The sequence below is a fragment of the Falco biarmicus genome, chromosome 2, assembly GCF_023638135.1.
Source record: "Falco biarmicus isolate bFalBia1 chromosome 2, bFalBia1.pri, whole genome shotgun sequence".
NCBI classification, from domain to species: domain Eukaryota; kingdom Metazoa; phylum Chordata; class Aves; order Falconiformes; family Falconidae; genus Falco; species Falco biarmicus.
Window position 1 is genome coordinate 119,857,424 of NC_079289.1, and position 20,426 is coordinate 119,877,849.

The 20,426-nt window shown below is 42.1% G+C and overlaps 1 protein-coding gene across 3 annotated transcripts in view; it reads left to right on the forward strand.

Moving 5' to 3' along the window:
* CBLB (Cbl proto-oncogene B) overlaps positions 1-11,223 on the forward strand; it is a 133,592-nt gene extending 122,369 nt beyond the window's left edge. For all 3 annotated transcript variants that reach the window (XM_056327676.1, XM_056327679.1, XM_056327677.1), the window contains 2 exons: positions 1,639-1,758; positions 6,985-11,223. In XM_056327676.1, coding sequence (XP_056183651.1) covers positions 1,639-1,758; positions 6,985-7,247 — 383 coding nt within the window. In that variant the 3' untranslated portion in view covers positions 7,248-11,223. The remainder of the gene's footprint in view (positions 1-1,638; positions 1,759-6,984) is intronic.
* Positions 11,224-20,426: the final 9,203 nt, after the last annotated feature.

Here is a 20,426-nt window from a genome sequence, read left to right on the forward strand (position 1 = left end):
TTCGGCGGCAGCATCACGGGATGTCCAGGATGGAGATGACAAGTGGTCGGGTGTTTGCCTGACCTCTGTGAATGACAGTAGCTGTGGGATGGAAGTGAGCTAGTTTAGGCTGGAGTGACCTTTTACAGAATGTTTTTATTATGTATTTTTTGCCACCAATCAAGGCCTGACATAGAGGAATTTGCCAAAACTGCGTACATTTTACAATGTACGTTCAGCTCAGTGTCTCACTTTCTCATATAATGCATCCAGGTAACAAGATTTAGCCCATTACAGGATTTAAAGGTTGATCTTCGTAAATACAGAGCCAGGAACGAATTTATTTTCTACACTTCAAACTAAAAATAATCTCATTTTCAGCAGTCCAGTCTGAATGGGTGCTTCAGTTGTGTCAACTGATGCAGGAGCACACACTACATCATCCAGGTCTGGTAGGAATGGAGAGGAAAAATGGAAGCCCTGACACACGGATGGATGCACACAGACAGTGTGCAGATTTTGAAGTTATTAAGTGTTATTTCCAAATAATCTTAAGAAACGTCACAGGTAGTGTTTAAAAAAAAATATTCAATAGCTTTTGTTTAAAAATCTGGAAAATGTATCTATGGCCATGTATTGTTCTTCATATTGTACAGTGAATGCAATTTTATAGCTGCAGTTTTCATTAATCATAGAAGTGTATACATCTACTTAGGCATGCATGGTTGCGTGGAGTCATCTAATTTTTTTTTATTCTTACGGGTTTTTTAAATCTATATTACTTACTTTGCATCTTGTCAAATAAACTGCTGTAGAAGATTTATGATGAGGTTTTGATGATTGGTTTCCATACAAGTCTTGGGGGTGATTTCTCAGCTATCCATCAGAGCTTGTCAGATGAGAATAATAATCTCATCATCAACAACAGCAAAAATTTGCACTCACATACACACACTCATAAGTCCAGAGCAGAAGCCAGGTCCAGGATGATGTTAACATTTGCTCAGCTGCATCCTCAATAGCCAAGAAAATTAAAAAAAAAAAAAAAAGGACACAAAGGATACAATATACCAGGACTGTAGTTTTCTCTGATTTTTAAAATTCTGTTTCTGTAATCAGAGAGAACTGAAAAGCCTGTAAAAGCTTTGTAAAAAAAAAAAAAAAAAAAAGCAAAGTCACAGCCTGTACTGGTCCCTCTAATATTTACCTGTAGCTGGGACTGCACAGATGGGAAACCTGCCCTGCAGTTTTTGTGACCTGCAAAGCGTGGAAGTGTCCCCAGGCTCTAAGCAAACTGAAGAGCTGGGATGTCTCTGGTCATGCTAGTGCAGGACAGACCACCTCTGAGCCCCGCTCCTGGTTTTGTCACTTCAGGACATAGCGACGTGCCTGTTGGAGTTGAAATTCACCTAACTGTGGGTACCACTAGGTTTGCTTTAATCACAGCTCAGAGGTGTGAATTTCTCCTTTCTCAGTGGCTGCTGTGCATGCGTTGGACTTGGATGTATGCGGGTGTATGGACGTGCTCCGGGGGCACACCTCGCCTCGGATTCATGGCTCCTCCACCTGAAGGGAGGCTGCTTGAAGCCTAGCTTCTATGTGTCCCCCAAATATTACTGCTAATTAATTTAAGACACTTTTTTTGTTCTGTTATTACAGATCCCCATTTTGACCCGATAGCTGGTCACGTTCCTTTGCCACCTGCTCGTAGAGTAACTGGAGAAACTGTCAAAACAAACAGGACATCTCAAGACTACGATCAGCTTCCTCCCTCTTCAGGTAAGGTAGAAAATTGTTCTTGTAGAAAATTACAGCTTTATGAAGCAAATAACTCTCATCCATAAAGTCCAGCGAGGTTTTTGTTATTCTGGGCAATAAATGGCAATGGTAATACCGCTTTACAAAAATATGAAAGCACCAAAGGATAAAAGGAGGTTAAAGTTCTGCAGTATAGGTGGAAGGGGCTACCTGTTGTCCGTGGGTGTAGCATGGCATCGATTTCCCTAGCTGCCAAACTGAATGCTTATGTCAGTTCTGGTGATCCTTGGGTTTTGAGAAAGGCAGGGATTTTTCCGCCCCTTCTAAAGCTTACAAGAGATCAGATGTCCTGCAGGGACCACATGCATCTCTCTTCCATCTTTGTTTCATTGTCCTGAGGAAAAAAAAAAAGTAGCTTCACTCTTTAAAGTGTTATTTTCTCATCTGTTTTGCCAGTATGTTTGTTGGAACTTCTAAGAAAATTGTAAAATATTTTCTAATAAAACAAGAACCAAACCAAATTAAAATGCAGTCTGCTATTTGCAATGGAACAGGTACAGTAGAAGCAATTCTTCCCTAAGAAGAAATTCTGTAAGCAAAACTTACGGTTTTCCAGCAACATTAATAGTATTTAAAGGAAAGCTACTCAAATGAATTTAAATAGTAAACAGTATTACCTGTATTTCAAAATTCTTTCACCAATTTTTAGACAAATATCTTCTTTAGGTGTGCATGGTGTATGGGGAAGGGGGAGGATGGTCCCATCTACATAATTTTGCTGTGTGGGGAGACCACACAAAGAAGGAACTGAGTGATGCTTTGAACCATTATTTGTTCTTCAGAGAAGAGAATTGTGCATGAAAACTCTTTTCTAATATGTAAAGGAAGGGACTTATTTCTCTAGTCTTTCAGTTCTAATGAGCATCAGTGTTCAATTGCAACAGTCACAAGTGGAAAAATGATTTTTTTTTTTAATAGTAATTACATCTCTTCTTCTCAAGAAGATGTAGTTTCTCAGAAGTTTCAGTAGTTCCACTCTGCCGGGGTAGGAAAGAAAGAATATATTTTTCCAACTTAAAGTACAGGGGAAATTCAGTGAGCCTTGAAGAATGCTACAGGATTTTGAATGAATAGCACATTTGAGAATTGGCGTGATGCCTTTGGTAAAAAGGAGAACTTTGGGGAGGATACCTCTACTAAGATAATAATGTTTATGGGGGGGTTTACCCCCATTGCTAGGAAAAAAATGATGGTTTATAATGTGTGGTTTTTATGTGACACTGTGAGGGATCTTACAGTGATAAGCTGATTTATTTAGGGCATTTTAATTTTTTTTATAATACAAATTATGACAAAGATACAACTACCTATTCAGGCTGTGGAGTTTTCCTGCACTTCTTGCTATTCTGTGGTAGAACAATTTTTAATTTTTCTAAATGACTGCAAGATGCTCGCTACTTAAGATCCTGGAGCTTTCTGACGTTACTTAATAAACATTTTCTATCTGTATGTTTGCCACAGCTATCTTCTAAAACATGTGTCAACCTTTGCTATAAATAACGTTTTAAATCAGCATGATGTATGGCAAGATATTAAATTTAATTTCAATTAAATGAAAACTATGTGATAGATCATGTCATAGTCTGGATTGGGAAGTTGTTTTTACAGTGGCAGTAACTCCATGGAGCAGAACTGCTGAGCTTCAGGATTAACTGATGCACCTTCATCTATGGTTTGAAAAGACAGTGCAGAGAGTGTGATGTATTCAGAACGTTTGTTTTTGTGTGTATTCTGAACTAATCCCTTCACTTAGGAAATCCTTTATTTCAGACCTTTTCTCTGGTGGTTCTTTGACCTAGGTGGAAAAGAAATGTAGTTCACTCTAAAATCTAATTATAATTTAGCCACTGGCTCCTTAGAGTAGCGTGGGGAGTCCTTTGCTTCAGTTTGGCTGTTTTTAAGACTGCTGTCAGGGTGTTGAACTGAATTGTTAACACGTAACGAGAAATTTATTCTAATTCAGCAACTTATTCAGTATTGAATAGTTAAGAAATAGCTCTCAATTATGCACCTAACTCTCCCAAAGGCACAGATCTCCAAACTTCTTAAATTTAATAAAAAAAATAAAAAGAATTGTTACAATAAAAGCAAGAGAAGGAGATATTGCTAATATTTAACATATTTTACCTAAGTGCAGCCAACAGTACGTGGGAAAGGTAGAAGAAAATCTCTAATGCAGATGCCCGCTGTATTTTACTGAATTTAGCTATTCTTTAAGAAAGAGATGGAAAGGGCTGGTTACGTATATTCCTATATTCATCTGCTGCCTGTTCGCTCACCTGGCCTGGCTAAAGCACTTGCATGCAAATACAAATTCCTTCGCAGGCAGGTGTTAAAGGGAGGGTGTCCCATATTCTTTCAGGGTGGATTTTAGTTAACCTTGCGGGAGGGGAATAATGTTCCGCAGTAATGCAAAATTCCGAGATCACACCTAACATGCTCGAAGGACCCATTGGTGCAGTTACCCCTTCCTCACTTTCTGCTCTCTCAGTCACTGCAGAGCACAGAGGAGAAGCCTCAAGGGAAGAAAAGAGGGGGGGGGCACTTCGCAGCAGGGAGGGACAGACAGTCGCATCCTTACAAATACCCTCTTCCCACTGTGCCGCAGAGCTCTGCCCTGGCAGCTTTGTCCGTGCCTTTTAAACGCTTACAGCATGAGCCTGTGCCTGCCTCCCTGCTAACCCCCTACCTAAGGGTTAAAGCTAGTGCTGGATTACAGAAATGCGATGCTAGAGGAAGCTCCTTGCTGTGGAAGCTGTTAATTGAATTACCCAATTAGAAAATCTCTTTGAATTTTTAGTCGGGCATCCACGGTGGCTGAAACATCACAGAGGATGGGAGGCTGGGGAGGAAAGTCCTGCTTAAATACCTCTATCGCAGCGTCCAGATGGATATGCAGCTTAGGCTTAGTATCTTTAAGCTCAGGATCCAGTGTGATGCCCAGCTTCAGCTAAAATTTTATACGGATGTGAAGATACGGAAAGAGATGTCAGTGCTTAAAAAAATAATAATGGGAATTGAGACAGAGAGGGGGGCTGAAGATCTTCCAGTATCAGGGCTAAGGAGAGATGTCACTGTAGTGAGACTAAAATGCCAATGCTGCAAATCTGCTGACAGAATTAAAAATGACCTTTCTAAATGATGTGATTGCTTAATAAAGTTTGTTTGGAAGCTTCAGTACATTGAAGGTTTTATATAAGAAATAACTGCAGTTCAAAGCCTGTATTAGAATGGGTAGAACAAAAAATATCTCATGTAGCACGCACACAGAAGGGTCTGATCTATGCATAAGGCATTTCTTCTGCATTTCAAGCCCAGGGAAAAATGTAAAGTTTGCCAATTAATTTTGTTTCACCCTGAATAGAAATGAAGTCCATAATGAAATGTGCATATTAGAACATTTTTGAAGTGTTTGTGAAAGAAAACCAATTGTTTTTAACATAATGTACCATTATTTTAAAGGTAGAGTATATGCTTATGTTACAGTCTTGAGTTTTCTGAAGTGAAGTGAGAAAGTTAACTTGTTTCTGGTTTGGTTTTTAGTGATTATCCACTTTTCCTGAGCTGTAGATACTTTCTCAAACCTGTGTGTTTCATAGATCTTCCACAGCCTCATATCAGGTTTGCATCTGCTAGGATGCTTGGCATCCTATATATCCCATTTGCTAGGATGTTTGGCATTTATGTAATCCTTCACATCTTGGGAGAGAAAAAAGTCATAACAAATACTAAATAGCCCTTGCTGTCTGCGGGTTGTGTCGTAACTATTTGCAAGGAGAATGGGCAGTTCAGTGAGAACACAATTAATCTTAGCCCTTTACTGTGAATTTTTAATCAAATTACCCTCATACATTTGGCATATGACTATCACCATCTTGCTACAAGTACCATTTGCTTGCCTTGTGTGAATTAAGAAATGGAATTAAAATTTATAACGATGCTCTCATTGGAACACATGGAAACTTAAGTTGAGAGAAGAATACCCCTTGGTTAGACGTGTGCACTACTGTGAACGGGTTTCATTCTTCTGAGGTGTTTAATGCACTCAGTTGACTTGCAGTTCTCTCTGTCCGGCGTTACGGTAGGGTAGCGTGTTGTAACAGCAATAGTAGAAATACAATATTCTTTCATCACTAAAAAACTCTCTCTGAAGTACTTAATGCTGCAAAGTGCCATTGCTGTCAGTGGAAGTAAACAGGAAGGATCACAGCCAGAAATTTCTCTTAATTTATCTATCAAAGTCACTGTTGATGGAACTTTTTAGAATCCCTTTTGAAGGATTAAAGACTTTTTTAAAAAAAAAATACTTTGCTCTTGAAAGTGTTTTCTGCTCTATGCCTGCTTGTATTTAAGCTTCTTACTGTGGAATGGTGAGGATGAAGAGGTTTCAGTAAAGTACCAAGTTTGAGCATGGACCTCTTGACTGAGAAGATTAACACGTTTGATTATTAGCTCTTTTCATCAGCACATCATGATTCTTAGCACCAGCGTTAACTGTGGAGGCAACCTTTCCATAGAAGAGAAGGAAAGGGAAGATATTCCCAAAGCGGTGCAGAAGAATTCTGTTCTCTCCACTGGAAATAATTGGACTAGGAAAAAAAAAAACCCTGGGTTCTTTTTGAGGAACCAGTGATTTCCATACTCAGGCATAGCTGCTGTGCCTGAAATGAGCCGCGGCTGATGGAGCAGTCTGCAAGGTGTGCCAATAAGGGAAGGGTTTTTCTCCCGCACACATATTTGGCTAGATTCCTCTTCTGTACATCTTATGGCCCCCAACAAAATTGTGATCAAATTTGGGGGGTTGGGTTTTGGTTGATTTTTTAACCAGACTAAGAAAAACTTCTTAGATTGCGGGTTGAGAGTGAATAGCCTTTAAAACATTGACTGGCTATTTTCACCATCTTTTCTGTCTCATCGTGCTTTCTTCCAGCCTTGGATAATTCAGTGTAACCTGCATGTTTGCATCATATTGTTAAAATAGTGTTTCACTACATCGCTTGCATTTTGGATGTGCTTGAGGAATTCAGCTTCTCTCCAAATTTTAAAATGAGATGTATCGGTGAATTAAAATATCTCTTCGTGTATCTTTAGAGTTTTACTTTTTAAACTGCTTTGTGAGGCTTGACCTACTTAAAACGCAATTTTAAGCCAATTTATAATGATCTCTATCTCCTTTATTTGAAACAGATGGTTCACAAGCACCAGCCAGGCCCCCTAAACCGCTCCCTCGGAGGACTGCACCAGAAATACACCACAGGAAAGCGTACAGCTCTGACAGTTCCACGGAAAATGTGGATGCAAAAATTGCAAAACTTATGGGAGAGGGCTATTCCTTTGAAGAAGTCAAGAGGGCGCTTGAAATTGCCCAGAATAATGTTGACGTGGCCCGTAGTATTTTAAGGGAGTTTGTCTGTTTTCCTCCACCGGTCTCTCCGCGTCTCAACCTATAGCAGCATCAAGATCTTCTTGGATCATGTGAATTCTGCATATACGCGTGTGGATTGGGGAATGACAGAAAGAAGAGAATGGAATATTTTTTCTTTCATCCTTAGTAGAAGGGTGTTTGTTTCCAGCCATTTATCAAAGACTCATGGCTGCTCTGATCAAGACTTATAAATATGCTGAGGCTTATGTATTTTTGCTAGCCATACTTTTTTAAATCAGGGTTGAACTGACAAAATAATTTAAAGAAGTTTACTTCCCTAGAACTTTTAATCTGTGAAATGCTTTTTCTTGTTTACAAGTTGGCAAGTTACAGTTTTCTAGTTGGTGCCTGTACCATGTTCCTGTTCATGCTCCCTTGTACCTGTGGTCAGTTCTGCTGTAGCATTCCCAACAGTTTCTATGCTGACCACCCCATCAACTAAATCATCACTTTCCAGAAGTTCTGTGTTTGTTGTTGGTTGTTTTTTTTTTTCTCTTACAAGATGCTTTAATTGTTTTTTGCATTTCAGCTCATCTAATGCAAAAAGTATGTGGCCTTCACTACTGATTTATTTTTTTTCTTCTGAGATTCCTTTGCTTTTGAGAGAGGAAATATCTGAATGTAAAATGCATTATTCTGTCTATGAACTGCCTTTTTAAAGGTATTTTGACAGTAATGTTGGGCAGCTTTCTGTTTAACATGAATTCCGTGACCTGTAGTTCTCAAGGTCTTTTATACACCGTGTCCACACACAAAAATCCCAACCAACAAATAAAACATTTAACGCGGCAGCGATACTGAGTTCTAACATGTAAAAGCTCTTTCAGATTTGAGTCTTTGATTGCAAACGTTCAGAAAAAGCCAGATGCACAAGGCAGTCCTCTGTTTTGATCACACACTGCTGGCACTGTGCCAGCGGAGGCGTGCCAGGCTAGAAGGGATCTTTTTGAATCATGTGAATGGTGTTCAGGTAAATTCCAGTCCTAGCTTCTGTAAAGTATAATGCGGTTAACTTCTTGTTTGAGTGATTATTCTGTGGTTCGTTGTGGCTTGGATCAGTTTGTATTAACATGGAAACTTTAAATCTTTGATGCACTGTTAATTCCTAATGCTACTGTAGCAATATTTTTTGCAAAGTTCTTCAGTAACCTCCTCCTCTGTACACTTCATTATGCTCAAGTATGTGTTTAATACCCAAATTAATTAGCTCACTTTCCAGCTGCTTAGTTGGAAATACATTTTTGGTTTACTTGGTTAGTGATACTCCGAGCTCTGACGTTTTATTTTTGAGTCCAAATTGATGCAAACCAAATTAAAAATCTTCCCAGCTGTCGAGAAGGGAGAAGGCAACTCTTCTTAGTACACTCAAGAGTCCAAATATTTCCAGAATAATTTTTAAATTGCTGCTGTCTTTTTCTTTTTTTTCTTTTTTTTTTTTTTTGGGGGGGGGTGGTGGTTTTGTGGGGTTTTTTAGGAAACTTTGAAATCTTTTTTTCTTTTATTACTATCAAACGGATAAAACCGTGTGGTAGTTGGGATATTTTTCATGTTTTGAGATGTGACCGATATGTGAGAATTTTCACAGTGTGCTAAGCTGGGTTTGAGGTGTATATTTATTGTTCCCTTTCAGCTGTCAGTGTTCTTCATTCTGAGCCAGTGGTAAAAGTTACATCATTTACAGGACCAGATCTCAACAGCAGTCAGTACATTTGTTTTAAAGATTTTATTCTTTTTTTAGGACAGCAAATGGCTGCATTGCAGGATTCAAAATAACTGGGAACACCCAGTGCAAATTGCTGTGATATGTCAGTCCATCATTTCATGAAAGAACTTATTCTTAAAACTAATTAAATAAATTATTTTGTAGCATCACAGAGCATAGTATGGGTTTCATTGATCTGCTTCAGTGATAAAAGATGATCAGGAGGATTCAGGGTATGGGGAAAAGCATCTGTTCCGTTTTGATTTAAGCAAGTGATTCTGGGTTGATGTTCTAGACAAGGACATTTGCAGCTTCCTTCAAAGGTCCGTTCCTTGGGTACAGCTTATGAGAAGTTTCGGTGGAAGTTATAGTCTGTGCTTTTAGTTCAAGTAAATCTTTCCCCTGTGTGCGAGGAGAGTTTTGCGTAGTGTTGAACCCTCTTGTTCCTTTGTTTTGGGGGGGGGGGGTTCACCGTCACTCCAGCATTTTAGCGATCTATAAATTGAAAGCGATTCAGGCTGTTAACTGAAACACTCTGGTTGGACTGGAATTGCTTAAACGAGGTTCTAGCGTAACGGCCAGCGCGGCACTGACGACAGTGAGAGCCGAGCACTTTACAAGGACAAGCACACAAGCTGCACATCACGTTTTGAAATTTTGAATTGTAACCGAGAACTCATTTTCTCATTTTATGCAGCAGCTTAGTATGAATTACAGCCTTGTGCTTCAGCTGGAGGCTGGAACTGCTGCCTGACAGGTTTGGGGGGGTGACGTTTTCCTGCTCCTTTCTGGTTGTGACCACCAGTGACACTTGGGGTTTTGTAGCGTGTGTTAAAAAAGGCTTATGAGCAATATACTGAGTTGGTAACTTGAAAAAGAATTCCATTAATCTTTAAATGAATGCGCTAATAATGCTTCTAAATAGTGGAACATGAAGACTATTTCAAACCTGTTTCGGTTAATAGTTTTGAAGTCAAACAGAGTGGAATTGCTTTGCTGGTGTTGATGTTTACTCTGCGGGAATTAATAAGCTTAAGATAAATTAATCTGGCTACAGTCTGGTTCTCTAAGCACATAGTCCTCTAAGTGTATTTTAACCTTTGAAAGGCTTACGGGTCTGAGCCTGGCAGCGAGTTACACACGTATATAACTTTAAGGAAGGCTGGCAGCAGTGAGAGCACTTGGATGAAGGAAGCTGGCTGAACTCGGGCAGATGTGCTATCCCGTTCCTTCCAGCGAAATGTCCTCGCAGGCTTTAGACCGTCATTCTGATGGCTGTTGGCCTCACCTTCTATCTCCTCTTGGCTACGTTGCTGCGTTTTAAGCAAACTGTCTGAAGCAGAAGTTGAGCAAAGTGAGCGGGCATCAGCAGCATGGATTGTTTCCAAAGATTATGAGTGGAAAAAAATTGAAATTGTGATAAAATAAATGAATACAATTAGCCACGTTAATGGCTTGGCTGCAACCCTCAAGTGACCACTGGTAACATTGGTTAACGTTCAGTATCTCACGAGTGCATCAGGCAGAGGGTTTTTTCCATAATGTGAATTTAGGAGGTTTTGTACCAGGATCATTTCTTTTGTTACATTTCTCTTCAGCTTGAAGCTTTACTTTGCACTGACGACTCTGACCTGAAAGCATTTAAATTTGTGTCTTAAAGCCTGACAAATTTGGAAGCAAATGAACACCATATTCTAAGCAAATTCAGGTACTACCTGTTGACCTGGAATTTAGCGCTTTTAGGAGTGACTTCTTGAAAAAGGACTTCAGTAGTTTCCATTTTGAAGGATTTTCTTTCAAATAACTATTTTATCTGAAAATGCCTTTTATAAACTTGTCTAACTTGTGGCAAACTTAGTGATGTGTTCAATTAATTTATATTTTATTCAACATTCTTTTTAAATTTTGGTTATTATGTAAGCTCAACTTCTTTATCTGTTCATGTAAGGTATTTTATAAAATTAATGTTAACAGAATGTTGGGTTGGTCTGTGGTTTTTCAAGACTCTGTCTCTCTGTTATTAAATATTACCCCTTTACATATGCTGCTTTGGAAGCACAGCCTGTCCTGTGTAGGGGTCTTAGAAACTGTTGTTTTGTAAATCACAAAAATGTGGCCTCGTTCTAAAATGAAGTGAATCATTGCATTGAGACATTTGCTTTATTTCCCCATACGTTAGTGCATTTCTAAATTTCAGTAGTAAAAATTTATAAATTGGCAGCAGTTTTGGAATGTGCGTGTAATAGCTGTATGGAAGAAAGATGATAATCATTAAATATTTAGAATCCAAAGTGGTGAACATATAGTCCTGACTACACATTAATTTACAGGATTATTATTTCTTTTTCCTGAAGAAAATTACAATTCCTTTAGCATCCTGTGCATTTACAGTCTCAAGCGTAGTATTCTTAATGTCAAAAATATTTTAGGAGTGTGAAACTTTTTTTTTTTTTCCTGTGACTGTATTCCAGCATTCTGAAAAAAGCATAGAAAACCTAACCCCTCCACTATGCATGACAATACAACTACTCCTGTTTAAAGCCCAGCACCATTCCCTGCAGGTCGGATTAGACCTTCAGTGATGAGATTTTCATGGTACTTCCTTCAGTCTGTGTTAAATCCTTGTCCATTATATAGGTCACTAGTCATACTAATAAGTAGGGTAGGTAACTGTTTGGTATGCTTGTCCTTAGTACTAAAGCAGCCTGTATCTTTCCCTTTTTACTCTTCCGATGTGAAAGCCAGCTGCCACTTTATTGTGTTATCGTCAAATTTGAGCAGCTGGGTACTCTAGGAATGTTGCAGGAATTTTTGTCTGATAGACCCAGTCATTGATTCTGTACAAGGTACCTGCTCCATTGATCAGTTGCAATGGGTCTCCATTGGGAAAATTATAAATTTAGATTTTAAAACACAGTGTGTTAATTTGGCACCTAAACATTCCATTTGTCCTTGGATTATTTCGAGTCTGGCAGGGAAAATTCTTTCTCAAAATAAATCCTAAAGCCCAAATCTCTTAAATCACATATCTTAAATTTGTGACATGTAATCCCATAACCCTCCTAAACATTGTAAGGAATTTAAAGGCTTCACAAAAATGCGAGCCATGATGAGGTTCTAAATGCGAGCCATGATGAGGTTCTTGCTTCCTAGACCTGCCAGATACAAAAGCACAAGCCCATTGGATACTGGTCTTCGGACTGTGAAGCTGCTTGCACCTGCCTGGATCCATGAAGGACCTGGCCAGTCCAACTGCAATAATACTTCTTTGTATAAAAAAAAAAAAAAAAACAACAAAAAAACCACAAAAAAGACCCCACCAGCTTTTTTCATTGCAATAACTGCCACGGCAGCCAGCAAGATGGGAGAGCAGCAGCGAACACATGGAAGGTAATTCTGTCCCAACAGCCCAAGCCCCGTTCTGCTGTTGGCGTACGGGTTGAGCCGTGCTGAGCTGCCTGGGTGCCCAGTGCCGATGCAGGAGCGTCTTGTCGAGGTGGCTGCAGTTGTCAGTTCCCACAGCCTTCCCCGAGCAGCCCTGTAGAAGGTTCGGACCGGGCTGCCAGGGTCTCGGCAGCAGGGACAAGTGGGAAGCAGCACTCTGCTCAGGACGATTTTCGATGCTGGCAAAACAACCCAGAGTTTCATAAGGGTTTAAGTGGAAACGCCGCTGCTTTAAAGCTCATAGTCTTGGTTGTTGAAGGGTGTGTGTCTGTACACGCATGCGTACGTGCCAGTCCGGGGGAGCACAGAGGAGAGAATATTCCAGCTGATGCCAGCTGGTGGAGTTCAGATCTAGACCGTGGGGCTCACCTCTGCTCAACACCTGCTCCTTTTGGAGAGCTGGACTGAATCTGCAGAATAATCAAGCTACTGCAGTCATCCATGTTTTAAAAGGCAAGTTTTCCTCCCTAGGTAGCTGGCAAGGTGCATATAATTTACTCCAAAATAGATAGTGTGCTTCTGTGTGTCTTTGTAATGATTAGGACACTGAAAGCAATAAATGTTCCCTTGTTTTCACTAGACCGCAATGCAGTTGGTGCCCCGAGGAGAACGTGTCTTTTGTTAACTTGCTAATTGAATATCGCTCGTTTTCAAATTCTGTACAACAGTAACTAGGTCTGCATCGCCAGCCATTCAGAAATACCTCGAGGTAGTGGCTGCCGTGGTTTTCCGAAGGTATTCTCTTGCTTGAACGGGTGACTTCCAGGGGTTTCCTCTTGAAGTTTACATCTTCATTACCAATTCAGTATGGTGCATATAAAATTCTTGGACCATTATTTCAAAATTGTTATTCTCGCTACTTTTCAGGACTAGTACCACCTTCATTATCTAGACTCGTGCTGAAATTCAAATTCACCTGCTCTCCCCCATCACGGCTGGGGCCAGGTTCAGCCCTGCCTTTGTCCCACGATGGAGGCGTTGCTTTGCCTGCATCCTCAGCTGCTCCCTCCAAGATGTTTTTCCTCTCTCCCTCCCACCCGAAATCTCTTCACAGTGGCACCAGCCACCAGCACATCCTTCATCTCAGTAAGGACAGACACCTGACAGTTTCCATCTCAGCTTGTGACCACATCTGTATTTTTTTGTAATCCCTCATAAGCATTCTGCTACTCCGGTCTGTCTCAATCATGCAGATTTTTCTGTGACATACCCGAACGGCCCCTGTGAGCACAGTCATCCAAAATGGATCCAGAATTCTGTGAGAAAGCCTGTTTTCTTTGTTCATATCACTGGCATTTTTTCCTGCTCTCAGCCTGGAAATATGCTCTTGTGTTTCATGATTTGTATGTCAGGAATGGAGATGCAATCCACTGCTTATTTCAGCAGATCCCTGTTCTGCTTCTGAGATATGGAAAGAAACCAATAAAGCTCCCTTCTGCTAATAACAGTCCTTGTGTTCGAGGTGGCTGACGTCTCAATGCGAGAGCTGAGAAGGCTGTGCCATGAGTGTGGTTTGTAGCTTGGAAAATTGCAATTACATTTGATTACTTCTAGTACTGAGTGAGGGTACAGGTTGAAGGGATAAACGTTGTAAGACGTGTCAGTGAAAGTTGGAAGTCACTTGCAGATAAAGGTCACCAATTACCATGAGCGAGTGGTGCCAAAGAAATAAGTATCGTGTAGCTTGAAAATTCTCGCACAGAAGGGGTAAAAATGAAACACCAGAATGATTCCGCCCCTGAAAGGCCTTTATCCTTCACTCGGGTAACCTTGCTGCAGCTTGGGTGCGATGGTGGTAATTCTGCAGCTTCTTGGGTGAACCGGTATTTGTGAGCATGGCTGTAGGTGGAGGGTTACTGTTCCTGCAGGCTGTGCCTGGCGGATACACGTTGTAGTTTTCCCAAAATCTAACAGAAGCGGATCATTTCTCTTGGCTCTCACGCAGCTGCCGGCGACCCACCCAGCAGGGATCTCCAGGGACGAGGCAGCTGGCTGGGGAGTGAAGGGCTAAGAAGGTGCGAGGTGCCTGAGCAAGGAGGTGGTGCAGGTGGTGTGTTAGCACCGTGATTCATCCTGGGGGGAGCAGGGACAGCCGAACGGAGAGGGGGAGTAGGGGTGAAGAAAGGTGAGTGGAGTGAATTGGGTGGTAGAAGTTGGGTGCAAAAAGCAGAAGGGGAAAAAGAGCCTGGTATCTTAGAAAAAAACACTTAAATGTTTCAGAGGGTGGGTGGAGGAAGGAATTTGAGTTGTAGTGTGTAAGGATGCACCAAAGTGGGCAAAATCTTACAGATTTTGGGGCACATGAGTCAAACGAAAAGGGCATTACGTGCCTGCATCCATCATTCCCGGGGGATCTGCACCATAGTTACTGCCTTTATTTTAGTGTTTGCCCGCACACTGCTGCTCTTCACCCCCACCTCGCTGTGGTCTCTGGCGCAGCTCTGAAATTCTGGGAGGCAAACTGCTCCGTTCTCACAGCCATGGGTTGTTGCTGGTGGTTTGACACGTGGTGGTTTCCAGCCCCTTCAAGGCTTTTCTATGTGTTTTGAGGTTTAGTTTTAGCAAGGAGACTATTAGCAATAAACAAAGCTGGTTTGGAGTTAAACAGCCTTGTCTTCAGGCATTGGCATCTTTTCCTTTGATGTGTTGGTGTTGCTGAGTAAATAGTCTGGGGATTATTAGGAGAGGCAGAGCCTTAATTGTGTCTGTGCTTTGGGTTTATGTGTTAGATCCTGGCTGACCAGGGCGCTGCTGCCAGCTGCGAACCTGCCGTCAGGCTGGCTCTTGGTTCCCTCTTCAAACACATCCCATAACAATTCCTAAGGGCCTGAGACCAAAACAAAGTTGTGGCTTCACTGCAAGCTGATATGCTTTTCCCTTTTTGTGGCTGCGTACCTCGCTGTATTCTCGTGCGGTGCCATGAGCAGAATGCTGTAAAATCCAACTTACCCAGGAACCCGCGGCGTTTCCACCCTTGCCTAGTGGTTGGTGTGATTCTCCTTGGGAAGTACACAAGGTTCCCATGCTGGGGTGCCCAGGACAAAGGTTAATTTCTTGCTAGCGGTGAGTACCACGGCGTGGGCTAACAGCTAACGCACAGCAGCTCCTGTTGATGTACAAACTGTCTTAGCGATGTGGATTGATGCTGCTTGGTTGGTTGAGCTGAAATTTATTTTTCAGTGAACTGCCCTTATGGGACCTTGTATTATTTGTACTGTATCATCCTTGTATTTGAGCTCTCTCCATTACAGTAATATCCACACCTCGTGAGGCTGCCTGGTCTTCTCCCTTTCAAAACTGCAGCGAGCCTGTCTAGATAGCTGTGTGAGACGGGGGGTGACGGATGGGGACTGGCTGTTAGTGTTAGTGGCATGTGCTTGTGGATAAAAGGGCTTTGAGGAGAAGCATTGATTTATTTTATTATTTTTTTTTTTAGAAAATGTGTTTATGGTAGAAAAAATATTTTCAGGTTTTGGAAGCTATCACACATGCCTTTAAAAAAAGGAAGATGATGCTACTCTTTTCCTTGTTTTTTCAGGGTATATATTGAGCTGTGGCTTTGAGGGAGCCACATATTCTCCACCTGTTTTTCTCTTGTTTCTCCTTGGTTAATTGGCAACCAAGAACACTTCTGCTCCTTATATAGTTTCTGAAGCGATGCCAACCTACTGATACTTGTTCAACAGTTACGCTGTTTGAACAAGACATTGCTCTCTATCTCTTGGTGGGAAGCTGGTGGCAACAGGGTAAAAGGGTTTATCAGGAAACAGGGGAAGGAGAGATGCCACGCGACAGAGGTACCTGCAAAGGGCGAAAATGAAAACAGATGAAGAAAGTACTCTTTAAAAAAGAAGGCAGAAAGAAAGTGGTTGACTTGATGGACTTTCTTTCACCAGAAGTAAACGAGAAATGTAAATAACATTATTACCTAGAACACAAATGGTGATAGAAAATACCACACAATAATTCTATTTAAAGCTGCTTTAAATTAACAGCAAGTCTCAGAAAGAAAGAATGGGCCTGTCATTTGTTCTTCATATTATAACAAAAATATATTTAGTTAACATCTTCTAAGAAGAAAATATTGATAAATTAAGAAGGTTTGAAACTGATAGTGAGAAATTTCACCAAATCTTGCAAATGACTGACTAAGCAAAGAAAATCTCATTTGTCGTTTGGCAGTTTTTGTATCCGGGCCCACCCTGAAGAACCTGTTACGTCTAGAAAATGTTTGACCTTACTACAGCCCAGGACCTCCTCTCAAGCCCTGGGGAGGCTCATAAGATGTGTCAGTAACGGGGGGGGTTTAATTTGGAGCTGGCAGTGGGTCTTCCAGGAACATCGATTCAAGCCTTTCCCAGCCATGTAATTCCCACAGCGTTAAGGGTTTTGTTTTATCCTGCACCAAGTGCCAGCAGCCTGCAGTCCGCTTCCACATCCATTCTTCCTCCACGCAGAACCTGAAACAGGTTATTCTTTAAAATGGAGGGATTGGTTGGTGGTTGTTTTGGGTTGGTTTTTTTTTCTCAGCATTGAAATCTGGGTTTCACTTTTCAATGTAGTGATGGAAATAATTTTCCAACTCCAGAGCAGTCATGCCGTGATTATGCTTTATGCTCATCATTGGCATTAAATCATACAGACATCAGGCAGGATGCAAATTGCTATTGCACAAATGTAATGAAATTATTCGGGGGGCACCTGGGATACCTCGGTCTCAGGCGGCCCAGCTTCAGAAGTGACTGCCCGATCGTCCAGCATATTTTAAGATTTCTCAGTTGGCGCACTTAAAATTATCGGTGTGGCTAAAATCAGTAGCTGCTTTTGGTATCATTATTTAAACCTGTTTACCCAGAGGAACCCTGGTGTGTGCCCCTGGGAGGTGTTCCAGCGTGTAGAAGGGGGGAGAGAGGGGAAAGAGATACCCTTTCTCTAGTTTTATGTCCAATATTTAATCTTTCTAAACTGTAGACATTTTACTTTCTGCGGTAGTAGTAAAGATCATGTGAATTTTCTTGCTCAAGAAATACAGTTTCTGTGCATTTCCCTCAGTCTACATGCAGAAGCGCCTCCCGAGGTGGCAGAAATGTGTGAGCCAGGCTGGTAAGGTGGCTGCTGAAGGCGCAAAGGGGGGGGGGCACTCAACATCGGGGTGAGACACTTGGGGACACATCAGACCATTCTTCAGCCACGTCCCCTGATGACGTAGAGTGGGGCTGCCATTAAAACTGGCCCGTAACCACCTGAGAAATGCTTACCGGTCTCGGGGCCGCAGGGCAGCTGGTTTGGTGCTGCGACAGCAGTGGGCTCGCTCGGATTCAGGAGTAAGAAAGGGAAGAGCCCCGAGACGTGATCCGCACACCAAGCCCTACCCAAACCAGACTTCAACTATCTGCTGAACATGCCCCTTAGGTATCTGGCTAAGGAGAAGAAAGATGAGCTCTGTAAGCAGAGAGATAACAAAGAACAGGAACTGGAAGAGCTGAAGAGCAAGAATCCCTCTGATCTGTGGAAGGAAGACCTTGCTGCCTTTATTGAAAAACTTGATGCGGTGGAAGCCAAGCAAACTGAGGATGTGATGGCAGTGCTTACTGGTAAATTTTTAAAGGTGAAACATCAATGCCATCATCTTGTGGCATAAGGGTTGTTCCCCATAACTGCAGAAGATGAAGGCACAAGCAGAGAAGAAAACTAAAAAGAATAATAAAGAGTGAAAAAACTGAATGTGATTAGAATCAAGAAGAAAACACATCAGGAGACAAAGAGCCTTCAGCCCTTAACAGGGCTCCACTTGGCAAAGCCACGTCCCCACGGGAGGGTGTGGGGCTAGAACCTGCCTTTGCGTTTAGAGAGCAATTAGGCTCTGAAACTAAAAATATCAGATAATGACAGGGTGTTTGGCTGTGCAGGTTTGAGATGGGGTGGGGTAGTGTTGTTTTCAATCCTTCACTTTGAAATTCTTCACCTTTAATTTCTTTTGAGTAAAATCCACAGTTTCTGAGGTGTTTCACGGTTCCCTTCCCCACTGGGAAGGGGGGACCTGGTTTCTTTATGAAAGCTCTACCACATTAATTTGGCGGGGGAGAAGGGGGGGGGGGGGGGGCTTCACAAGATTTGGTCCATATGGCTTTCCAAATGCTTTGAAAGCTATTTCAGGCATGGTGGTACCAGAACTCCCAGACACACAAGGAGGCATCCTTCGGGTGTAAAGCAGCATCCCTGCGGCAAGCCGTGAAAGGTACATGAAGATGGTTTATGTCTCTAAGAAACCATCTCGGTGATTTTGCTGCACTTCTGTTTGTGCTGTAAGAGCATATTGTTTCTTGAGAAGCATAGTTGTAGCTTAATTGTGTGGTAATTGGAATTTAAAGACACAGCTGAAGTGTAGCTCATTTATTTGCGCTTCTGAAAGGGGAGGCTGGCGTTGCACATGATGCTGCAGAAGGCAAACTGGGAGCTGCAAAGCACCTGTTCCTCCTTCTGTCTAGGGGAGAAGAAGTGTGCCCTCTCCGCCGTTGTGCCATGGTGGGTGGGGGGCAGCCCGGGCTGGGGGACCTGCTCGCTCCCTGCAGCTGCCTGGCAGGAGGTGCCAGCAAGGTGGGGTGGTCTCTCCTACCAAGTAGAGAAGTGAGAGGAACCAGCCTCAAGTGGCACCAGAGGAGGTTTGGATCGGAAATTAGGAAAAACTCTTCCCCAAAAGGGCTGCCAAGCGCTGGCACAGGCTGCGCAGGGCCGTGGCTGTCACCGTCCCTGCAGGTCTCCAGCAGCCGGGCAGCCGTGGTGCGCAGGGGCAGGGCCCAGGGGTGGGCTTGGCACTGCTGGGTTCACGGTGGGACTCGGTGACCTTAGGGGTCTTTTCCAGCCTAAATGATTCAGTGATTCTATAAATGATGGAACAAAGTCTTAGGGGGTCTATTTTATTGTTTCTCCAACTACTCTCATTGGTGATTTGGGGTCATTTCACAAAGACAAAGATTAGATTCGTTCAGTTTAAAGGAAGAGTCAAACCATCACGGGTTCAGCAGGAGATGTCATGCAAAGTTCAAAGGGTGGGGCGAAATAATGGCTTTTTCCTCTCTGTGCCGGAAAAACAAAATATGTGTGGGCCAAGGGACAGGGCTTCTCATCACATGGGTGTCTGCAGCTTGTCTCTTTTCCCCTTTAACTATTCTATTTTTCTTTAATGGGCTCTCTTCCTGTTTTCCTGGATTTTCTGTATGAGATGCCAGTAGCAGTGTTGTCTGCATACCCACTGTGCTGGGGTAGAGAGTCTCAGAAACAAAGTTCCTCATGGAGCACTTGCTGTGGTGTGAGGAGAAACGGGAGCTAGAGCTGAGTGGCACAAGGATGCCCTTCTGCATAGGAACGGTGGGGGCAAAAAGGAGAAAGACAAACTGCTTAGGGGGAAAAGAGGTAAAAAAGTTATTGCTTAACAAAGTGTTAAATGGAAGCTGAAAGAAAAGAGAAAAAATGCTCAGTATGTGTCTACTGCAGGAACATGGGTCTGCAGATGTGTCAGAGGCAAGTGTTGCTTCCTAGACACTGCTGGAATAGTGTGTGTTAAAGGGAAAAAACCGTGTTTCAGTACCTGCCCTTCTGGTCAGCTGAACATCTCTGTTGTCCGCACTTGTACCTGCCGATAGGCACTTTTTATTGGAGACCAAAATCAGCTCTTCTCTAACTGTAATATTTATCCCCATAATATGATATGGTGATTAGAATGTTATCACTGTATGGATTGCACAAATGTTATTGTATATACGTGTGTGTATACATATATATACATATTGGTGCCAGTCTGTTTATCCACTTTCAGATACCAGGATTGTGGGAGTGCACGAAGCCTAAAGGACTTGCAGCCTTGCAAGACTTAAATGGGGATTATGAGAAAGATGGGGACAGACTTTTTAGCAGAGCCTGTTGCAATAGGGCAAGGGGTAATGGTTTTAAACTAGAAAAGAGTAGGTTTAGACTAGATATAAGAAGAACTTTTTTATTATGAGGTTGGCGAGGTACTGGCACAGGCTCCCCAGAGAAGCTGTGGATGCCCCATCCCTG